Below are 10,554 nucleotides of genomic sequence, written 5' to 3'. Positions count from 1 at the left end.
TATTATTCTATTTATTGCTTTCTATTATTCTATTGTTATCTATTGCTTCCTGTATGCTGCTGTAGCGAAAAAAAATTTCCCCTCGGGGATTAATAAAGTAACTACCTAACCTATTATTTTTTTTATTTCATATTATACCAACTTACTTTGGGTTAATATTTAAAGATGATATGATTTGATATTGGACTGGTATCAACTCCAGAGCATGGAGTGGAAACTGAAGCTTATTGAGTAATGCATGTTGTCAGGGAGAATAGCTGTATATCAGGTTCATTTCACCACTTACACAATATATGTGTCATAAATGAGACAAATTATTATGCACACAAGTCAATGTGCTTCCTTATATCTAATGTCTGTATACTTAGGAGTGAGGTCTGTTTAAAAAAAAAAAAAATTTGGCACTGATTAAATGACAAAATATAAGTGAGTCTTACTGCATGTCACTGTCATTGAAACCATATTTCAGTCAGTTCTTGGTCGCAAAGATTTTAAAAGAATTGTTGTCAGAAGGAGAGTAAGCCATCATTTTTGCAGCGTAGATCGTTTGTTTTACGTTTGCTGTGAATCAAATTGCCATTATATTGATTTTAGCATGGGTTGTTTTTTTATTTTGCATTGTGGTGTTTTACTTGCATGTTTTTATACCTAGGATTTTACCAGGCATTTTTATTGGACCCTCTGCTCTGATCTTAATGAGGCTGATTGCAGTCACTGATCCTCTGCACCTGGAAAGGTTCTTTTGATCTAAAGGGACCAATCGTGAGTGCTTGGCAGTACCAAAGTGGCCAACGGCGTGGCAGGAGGGGCAGGATCTCCCCTCCCTCCCAGGTGGACACCAAATACTGCAGCCAGTATGACACGGGGCTACAGCGCAACAGAAAGGAAGCCAGAGCACGACACTAACGGGAGGAGGACGTCAAGACGACAGGCGATGGTGTCAACAGTGATTGGAGGAACTCTGCAGAGCCAGAAGAAACAACCACACCCTGACTCCCCTCCCGGTGGCAGGCTTTTACCTGGTGTTGAACTCTTTTTAATTTGGTAGTAGGTCCTTTTTTTTTTTTTTTTTTTTTTTTTTTTTTAAGCTTTGAACTCTTTTTAACTTGTTTTAAAATTACACTGACTTTCAACCTCTTAATTGCACAGGTATTTTATGGGTTTTAGATTGTAAATAAAACATTTTTTTTTACTGTTCTTTAATTATGTCTTGGTGATCCCTGCCGCTCCCCACTCCCCCACCCTCCCTCCTCCCGATTTTAATAGAGCCTTTGTTTTTATGGAGACCGAGACTCCTTAACTAGGTGGCGTTGTCAGGCAACTTTTATCTTCTATTTATCTCAGTCAAGTTTTTAGTCTGTTTAAATGATTTAATTTTAAATCTCCTCCCTACGGGGCTGACAGAATCGCTGCACTATGCTCAGTCTCTATCACATGGTGTCACTGTTGACCAGTGAAGCCTCATGCGTCTCCTTGGGTGAAGTCATGATACACCCATTTGCAAAGGGTGTAAGACACGCATATATGGAAGTCATGCTTTTAATTTCTAAATCAACAACAAAACCCTAAGTATTCCATTTTTTTTTTGTATTCGTTTTCTTCCAAGTATTTGCCGAAATATTTGGTCAGAGCTTCAAAATCAAGAACCTGGATTATTTTTCTCCCTGCAGAAAAAAAAAGATGACATTTTGGACGGCTGTCTTTGTCTTGTGTGCAGTATGGCCCAGTGCTTTGTCCGTGACTCGGTACTCCATTGCCGAGGAAATGGAGAGGGGCTCAGTTGTGGCTAATCTCGTTGCAGATTTGGGACTGGAGCCTGGAGGTTTGGCACAAAGAGAGGTAAAACTTGATATTTTCACCACCAAAAAATATCTAGATTTTAACAAAAGGACGGGGGAACTGTATATCGTGGAGAAGATGGACAGGGAATATCTGTGTCCGGCAAAGTCGACATGTTTTTTAAAGCTTGATGTTGTCATAGAGAGCCCCTTACGCATCTTCAACATCGAGCTTGGAATAACGGACATAAATGATAACGCTCCACATTTCCGTCGAGACAGAATCGAGCTCGACGTTTCCGAATCGGCAACACCGGGAGAAAGGTTCTCCCTGCCCAATGCTGTAGATCCAGACGTTGGCATCAATACTATTAAAACATACAAACTCAGTGTCAATGAACATTTCACCATCGAAATTCAGACCGGCAGTGACGGAACTCAATACGTAGATTTGGTGTTGACAAAGGCTTTAGACAGAGAGGAGACTGCTGTCCATGAATTAATACTGACTGCTTTGGATGGAGGGGTGCCCGTGCGCTCCGGCGCAGCCAATATTATCGTAAGAGTGCAGGACACAAACGACAATTCTCCTTGGTTTGATAAGCAAACTTACACAATTAACATGACGGAAAATACCCCGATAGGAAACGTAGTGATGAAGCTGAACGCCACAGATCTCGACGAGGGTCTGAATGCAGAGATAGTGTACTCGTTCACCCTTTACACGTCAGAAAAAACACAAGATGTCTTCGCACTAAATCCAAACACAGGGGAGATAACTGTGAAGGGCACTATTGATTATGAGGATATGAAATTTTATGAGATGCACATTGAAGCCAGAGACAAAGGGACGCACCCCTTGCTGGGGCAGTGTAAAGTGGTCGTCCATGTGACGGATATGAATGATAATTATCCAGAAATCACGATACAATCTGTTAAAAATACAGTGGATGAGAACATACCAGTAGGAAGTGTCATTGCCCTGGTAGGCGTAAGTGACAGAGACACTGGTGATAATGGAAATGTCAGCCTCTCTATATATCAGGCCATGCCTTTTATTCTTAACAAATCATCAGATAGGCCTATGCATTACAAGCTCATAGTTTCAGAGCCTTTGGATCGTGAAACAGTACCTGAATATGACATTATGTTGATTGTGACAGACGCTGGGACGCCTCCTTTATCTGATAATGAAACGATAACTGTGCATCTACTGGATGTTAATGACAACGCGCCACAGTTCCCCCAGTCATTTTATACTATACGTGTGATGGAGAATAACGCACCTGGGGCCTTGCTCAGCTCCCTCACTGCATTTGACCCTGACCTCCATGAAAACCAGTATCTAGTTTATTTCATCCTAGAGAAGGAGATAGCCAACACCTCCATGTCCATGCTGTTCTCCATCAATCCAGAGAACGGCAATCTTTACGCACTCAAAACTTTTGACTATGAGATTGAGACGGAGTTTCTTTTCCACATCGAGGCCAGAGACTCTGGCTCTCCTCCACTCAGCAGTAACGTGACCGTCCACATCATTATTGTGGACCAGAACGACAACGCTCCGGTTATTGTGTCTCCGTGGCGCGCGCACGGCTCGTTGGTGGAGGAGAAGATCCCCAGATCCACCGATAAAGGCTCCCTGGTTGCCAAGGTGATAGCCTTGGACACGGACTCAGTGCACAACTCTCGGATTACCTACCAGTTTCTACAGGTGACTGACGCCACCTTGTTCAGTCTGGACCAATACAACGGAGAGATCCGGACTATGAGGATGTTCAGTTACAGAGATCCGCGCTACCAGAGGCTGGTTGTTGTTGCCAAGGACAACGGGCAGCCTGCTCTCTCTGCTACAGTCACCATCAAGCTGTCCACAGTGGAGACTGCCGTTAAGACCTACTCTGACATGACCGAGGTGCCTCTGGAATATGACATCTTTTCAGACCTGAACCTGTATCTGGTCATCGGTCTGGGCTCCGTGTCATTTCTCCTGCTGATCACCATACTGGTCACCATCGTGCTCAAGTGTCAGAAACCCAAGAGCAGCAAAGCGGCTCCTCCCTGCAGGAACAGTGTGATCAGTGAGAGGAACTCCACCATCGCAGATTCCACTCTGGTCTCCAACGATGCCTACTGGTACAGTCTGTTTCTAGCAGAGACCAGGAAAGGAAAGATGGTGGTCAGACAGCCTGTGCCAAAGGGCTCCAGATACATCGTGTCCAGTTTACCAAGAGGGACAGGACTCACAGAGACTAGTGACTCAGCAGCTTCTACTCTGCAGGTATGCCTCCAATTTGCCGATTTGTTTTTTCATAGTTCTCAAATAATGTAATTTATTTATTTATTTACAATATATTTATGAAATATTTATGGTGACAAAGATTTGTAACAGGTAAATACGTTTAATTAACTACATTGAGAGCAAATCATGCATTGAAACCATGACACCATGTTTTTAATTGTTGGCTACATCGATAGTTTTAAATACTGTATATTAAAAGGGGAGATCACGGTAAGATTCAAGGAGTGGCGCTGTTGACAAGAAAAAAATACCGGCCCACGATTTCCATGACACTGAAGTGTCGTCAGTAGGACGCCATCAAAAGAAGCGGAAAGCTCCGTGGTGCTGAAATTCGGACCAATGATGCGTAGCACAATTTATCCGTTATTTGCAGCGACAATTCTTTGGATATAAATCGCAAAATCATTTGATTTGAAGTTTTTCTAAGTAATTTTCCTTATTAGTATGCATTTTATCGGTTGAAGTGCCTCCAACGACGAACACGCACACAACACTGGGATCCGTTTTAACAATGCAGTCACACAAAAGGTACGTGTCGCTCGTTGCTCTCTTTTCTTTTGCGCATTATGTATCGACTTCAGTCAGTCATTATTCTATACCCGAGGAAATGAAAGAAGGATCAGTCGTTGCAAACCTTGCAACCGATCTCAGCCTGGATGTTAAAACACTCACAACGAGAAAGATGCGAGTTGACATCATCGCCAACAAAAAATATCTGGATGTGAACAAAGAGACTGGTGAGCTGTATATTGTTGAGAAGATTGACAGAGAATATATAGGCCTATGCAACACGAAATCATCCTGCTACCTAAAATTGGAGGCGATACTAGAAAACCCAGTGCGAATTTTTAATATTGAAGTGGAAATCCTGGACATGAACGACAACGCCCCGCAATTCCGAAGAGAAACCATATATTTAGATATTTCTGAAGCGACACCAAAAGGAGAGAGATTTTCTCTCAGCAATGCAGTTGATGCGGATGTTGGAATTAATTCAGTGAAAACATATCATCTGAGTACGAGTGAATACTTTAATATTGAAGTTCAGACAGGAAGAGAAGGGTCGAAGTTTGCCGATTTGATTTTAACAAAAATATTAGATCGGGAGCAGCAGGCTGTTCATAATTTAATACTCACAGCTGTAGATGGAGGAACACCTGCTCGTTCTGGTACTGCCAGTGTTATTGTTCGTGTTTTAGACACCAATGATAATGCACCGACATTTGACAAATCAATTTACAATTTTAAAATTACCGAAAATTCTCCCATTGGAAGCCTCGTTATTGATCTAAATGCAACAGACTTAGATGAAGGGTCAAATTCTGATCTAACTTATTCATACAGTTTATATACATCAGAAAAAACACAAGAAACATTTCATCTGAATCCTTCCACTGGTGAAATTACTGTGAAGGGAATGTTGAACTATGAGGACTTCAGGATTTATGATATGGAAATTATAGCAACCGACAAAGGAGCCAATAGTTTATCAGGACAATGTACCATAAAGATTGTAGTTGAAGACATGAATGACAACCACCCAGAAATATCTATTAAATCATTTCAGAGTCCAGTCAATGAAAACATCAAACTAGACACAGTGATAGCTGTAGTTAGTGTCAATGATAAAGACTCAGGTGATAATGGAGTGGTTGATCTTCATATTCCAGATAATATGCCGTTCAGATTGAGGGAGTCCTCTGATAACTATTATGAATTAGTAGTGTCAGAGCCATTAGACCGTGAGAAGGTCCCAGAATATGACATCACTTTCACCGTCACAGACAGAGGTTCTCCTCCTTTATCTGATAATGAAACTATGACTTTAGAGCTGCTGGATGTTAATGACAATGTTCCACAGTTCCCCCAGTCATTTTATACTATACGTGTGATGGAGAATAACGCACCTGGGGCCTTGCTCAGCTCCCTCACTGCGTTTGACCCTGACCTCCATGAAAACCAGTATCTAGTTTATTTCATCTTAGAGAAGGAGATAGTCAACACCTCCATGTCCATGCTGTTCTCCATCAATCCAGAGAACGGCAATCTTTACGCACTCAAAACTTTTGACTATGAGATTGAGACGGAGTTTCTTTTCCACATCGAGGCCAGAGACTCTGGCTCTCCTCCACTCAGCAGTAACGTGACCGTCCACATCATTATTGTGGACCAGAACGACAACGCTCCGGTTATCGTCTCTCCGTGGCGCGCGCACGGCTCGTTGGTGGAGGAGAAGATCCCCAGATCCACCGATAAAGGCTCCCTGGTTGCCAAGGTGATAGCCTTGGACACGGACTCAGTGCACAACTCTCGGATTACCTACCAGTTTCTTCAGGTGACTGACGCCACCTTGTTCAGTCTGGACCAATACAACGGAGAGATCCGGACTATGAGGATGTTCAGTTACAGAGATCCGCGCTACCAGAGGCTGGTTGTTGTTGCCAAGGACAACGGGCAGCCTGCTCTCTCTGCTACAGTCACCATCAAGCTGTCCACAGTGGAGACTGCTGTTAAGACCTACTCTGACATGACCGAGGTGCCTCTGGAATATGACATCTTTTCAGACCTGAACCTGTATCTGGTCATCGGTCTGGGCTCCGTGTCATTTCTCCTGCTGATCACCATACTGGTCACCATCGTGCTCAAGTGTCAGAAACCCAAGAGCAGCAAAGCGGCTCCTCCCTGCAGGAACAGTGTGATCAGTGAGAGGAACTCCACCATCGCAGATTCCACTCTGGTCTCCAACGATGCCTACTGGTACAGTCTGTTTCTAGCAGAGACCAGGAAAGGAAAGATGGTGGTCAGACAGCCTGTGCCAAAGGGCTCCAGATACATCGTGTCCAGTTTACCAAGAGGGACAGGCCTCACAGAGACTAGTGACTCAGCAGCTTCTACTCTGCAGGTAGGAATCCAGTGTATATTTTACGTATTATTTATTCATATTCAGTGACATTTCCTCCTCCATTATACATTGTTTTAAATCAATAAACGTAATACAACGGAGAGATCCGTTCGTAATCGAAGTTAATAAACAGCCTGAGTTGATCTAGTGATTCTAAATATCTGTAGTGGTCATTCAGTTTTATCCCCCACTGAAATATATAACAAAAAAAGTAAAAATTACTATAGAAGTTCATGTTAAACTAATTTAAAAACAGTCTGTCAAAACCTTAAGCGTGACGCTGTTTTAATAGTAAAATACCAGGCCATGAAAGCCATGACAATGAATAGTTGTCAGAGGGCATACAGTGAGACAACAGGACAGCTCCGTGATGCTGAAACTCCACGGCGAAAACGCGATCGCCTTTTTTTTGACTCAGCAGTTTCCACTCTGCAGTGTATTGTGAATTTAGTTTTGAATTAATCATTTATCAACATTAAGTCACTTTTTTTTTCTCATTGTGTATGTTCAGAGATCAGAGTTGTATTAATCAATAACGATTCTTTCCAGTTACGTCTGTAAACAACAGTTATCTTAATTTCACATGTATTAAGTAAAAGGCATCTCAACATGTGTAACTTTTGACAAAGGTTTTAAAATGTTTAAAGGGTGGCGCTGTTTTCTAAAGAAACGAGCGCACGCCGTGAAAATGAATTTTGTCAGTAGGACATATTGAAGCAGTCGGGCAGCTCATTTGAGCTGAAACTGTACTCCGAATACGCCAATGTGTTTTTTCGGCTCCCCGATATCGTCAGGGTTGAAATTTATGACCATGTAAAGATCAAAGACCTAAAAACATATTTAATTATCGCTGGAAACGGACATTACGTTGGGTGAATCTCTGTGCACATACCCCGCAATGGGACCTTTTCTGACAATGAAGTCTTGCGAAAGGTACGTGCTGCTCGTTGCTCTTGTTCTGTTTTCCTTTGTTCATCAAATGTCGACCTCAGTGACTCATTATTCTATAGCCGAGGAAATGAAAGAGGGATCAGTCGTAGCGAACCTCGCTACCGATCTCAGCCTGGATGTTAAAACACTGAATCAGAGGAAGATGCGTCTTGATATCATCGCCAACAAAAAATATCTGGATGTGAACAAAGAAACTGGAGAACTGTATGTTATGGAGAAGATTGACAGAGAATATATTTGCCCAACAAAATCTTCAGCGTCTTGTTATCTCAAACTGGAAGTAATACTAGAAAACCCATTGCGAATATTTAATATAGAAATAGAAATCCTGGACATGAACGACAACGCCCCACAATTTCGAAGGGACGCCATTCATTTAGATATATCTGAAGCGACACCAAAAGGAGAGAGATTTTCTCTCAGTAATGCAGTTGATCCTGATGTTGGAACGAATTCAGTGAAAACATACCATCTGAGTGAAAGTGAACATTTTAATATCGAGGTTCAAACCGGAAGAGATGGGTCGAAATTTGCGGAATTAATTTTAACAAAAATATTAGATCGGGAGCAGCAGGCTGTTCATAATTTAATACTCACAGCTGTAGATGGAGGAACACCTGCTCGTTCTGGTACAGTCAGCATTATTGTTCATGTTTTGGACACCAATGATAATGCACCTACATTTGACAAATCAATTTACAATGTTGAAATAATTGAAAATTCTCCCATTGGAAGCCTCGTTATTGATCTCAATGCAATAGACTTAGATGAAGGCTCAAATTCTGATGTAACTTATTCATACAGTTTATATACATCAGAAAAAACACAAGAAACATTTCATCTGAATCCTTCCACTGGTGAAATTACTGTGAAGGGAATGTTGAACTATGAGGACTTCAGGTTTTATGATATGGAAATTATAGCAACCGACAAAGGAGCCAATAGTTTATCAGGACAATGTACCATAAAGATTGTAGTTGAAGACATGAATGACAACCACCCAGAAATATCTATTAAATCATTTCAGAGTCCAGTCAATGAAAACATCAAACTAGATACAGTGATAGCTGTAGTTAGTGTCAATGATAAAGACTCAGGTGACAACGGAGTGGTTGATCTTCATGTTCCAGATAATATGCCGTTCAGACTGAGGGAGTCCTCTGATAACTATTATGAATTAGTAGTGTCAGAGCCATTAGACCGTGAGAAGGTCCCAGAATATGACATCACTTTCACCGTCACAGACAGAGGTTCTCCTCCTTTATCTGATAATGAAACTATGACTTTAGAGCTGCTGGATGTTAATGACAATGTTCCACAGTTCCCCCAGTCATTTTATACTATACGTGTGATGGAGAATAACGCACCTGGGGCCTTGCTCAGCTCCCTCACTGCGTTTGACCCTGACCTCCATGAAAACCAGTATCTAGTTTATTTCATCCTAGAGAAGGAGATAGTCAACACCTCCATGTCCATGCTGTTCTCCATCAATCCAGAGAACGGCAATCTTTACGCACTCAAAACTTTTGACTATGAGATTGAGACGGAGTTTCTTTTCCACATCGAGGCCAGAGACTCTGGCTCTCCTCCACTCAGCAGTAACGTGACCGTCCACATCATTATTGTGGACCAGAACGACAACGCTCCGGTTATTGTGTCTCCGTGGCGCGCGCACGGCTCGTTGGTGGAGGAGAAGATCCCCAGATCCACCGATAAAGGCTCCCTGGTTGCCAAGGTGATAGCCTTGGACACGGACTCAGTGCACAACTCTCGGATTACCTACCAGTTTCTACAGGTGACTGACGCCACCTTGTTCAGTCTGGACCAATACAACGGAGAGATCCGGACTATGAGGATGTTCAGTTACAGAGATCCACGCTACCAGAGGCTGGTTGTTGTTGCCAAGGACAACGGGCAGCCTGCTCTCTCTGCTACAGTCACCATCAAGCTGTCCACAGTGGAGACTGCCGTTAAGACCTACTCTGACATGACCGAGGTGCCTCTGGAATATGACATCTTTTCAGACCTGAACCTGTATCTGGTCATCGGTCTGGGCTCCGTGTCATTTCTCCTGCTGATCACCATACTGGTCACCATCGTGCTCAAGTGTCAGAAACCCAAGAGCAGCAAAGCGGCTCCTCCCTGCAGGAACAGTGTGATCAGTGAGAGGAACTCCACCATCGCAGATTCCACTCTGGTCTCCAACGATGCCTACTGGTACAGTCTGTTTCTAGCAGAGACCAGGAAAGGAAAGATGGTGGTCAGACAGCCTGTGCCAAAGGGCTCCAGATACATCGTGTCCAGTTTACCGAGAGGGACAGGACTCACAGAGACTAGTGACTCAGCAGCTTCTACTCTGCAGGTAGGAATAAAGTTAACATGTCCCTTGTATATTCAACTGTCAATTAACTTGCCATTTGTTGTCACACACTATTTCTATCAAAACGTAAGGCTTAGAAAAAAATTAACCAACATCTTTCAGCAATATCTGCAGTAGCCATTCCTCTATAACTCACCTCTAAACGCTAAACCATTGTCGTTTTCTCGAGATTAACTATTTTAAATAGATTATTTGATTCTGCTCTTTACAGAGTGTGTCGCTGTTTACTCAGTGAAAGCAA

General features: G+C 42.5%; 3 protein-coding genes across 3 annotated transcripts; all 3 read left to right on the top strand.

The window, feature by feature from the left end:
- The first annotated feature begins 1,498 nt into the window (after positions 1-1,498).
- Positions 1,499-4,125, top strand: pcdhb (protocadherin b). Its single transcript, XM_069171876.1, has one exon. The coding sequence runs from the start codon at positions 1,681-1,683 to the stop codon at positions 4,108-4,110; it is 2,430 nt and encodes an 809-aa protein (XP_069027977.1). The 5' UTR covers positions 1,499-1,680; the 3' UTR covers positions 4,111-4,125.
- A 245-nt stretch (positions 4,126-4,370) lies between these two features.
- Positions 4,371-7,045, top strand: LOC138211759 (protocadherin alpha-C2-like). The gene has a single exon (XM_069171874.1). The coding sequence runs from the start codon at positions 4,592-4,594 to the stop codon at positions 7,028-7,030; it is 2,439 nt and encodes an 812-aa protein (XP_069027975.1). The 5' UTR covers positions 4,371-4,591; the 3' UTR covers positions 7,031-7,045.
- A 596-nt stretch (positions 7,046-7,641) lies between these two features.
- LOC138211758 (protocadherin beta-16-like) lies at positions 7,642-10,510 on the top strand. The gene has a single exon (XM_069171873.1). It carries the CDS (start codon positions 7,881-7,883, stop codon positions 10,428-10,430), a length of 2,550 nt encoding a protein of 849 aa, XP_069027974.1. The 5' UTR covers positions 7,642-7,880; the 3' UTR covers positions 10,431-10,510.
- The last annotated feature ends 44 nt before the right edge of the window (positions 10,511-10,554 follow it).

The sequence above is a fragment of the Embiotoca jacksoni genome, unplaced genomic scaffold, assembly GCF_022577435.1.
Source record: "Embiotoca jacksoni isolate LCO1_2020_lvr unplaced genomic scaffold, fEmbJac1.0.p SCAF_5, whole genome shotgun sequence".
Taxonomy (NCBI): Eukaryota; Metazoa; Chordata; class Actinopteri; family Embiotocidae; genus Embiotoca; species Embiotoca jacksoni.
The sequence above is the reverse complement of the archived record's forward strand: the minus strand, read 5'-3'. Positions and strand labels throughout refer to the sequence as shown.

What these genes read in the sequence shown, in the direction of transcription:
- pcdhb (XM_069171876.1), top strand. Translation starts at nt 1,681, where the DNA reads ATGACATTTTGGACGGCTGTCTTTGTCTTGTGTGCAGTATGGCCCAGT.
- LOC138211759 (XM_069171874.1), top strand. Translation starts at nt 4,592, where the DNA reads ATGCAGTCACACAAAAGGTACGTGTCGCTCGTTGCTCTCTTTTCTTTT.
- LOC138211758 (XM_069171873.1), top strand. Translation starts at nt 7,881, where the DNA reads ATGGGACCTTTTCTGACAATGAAGTCTTGCGAAAGGTACGTGCTGCTC.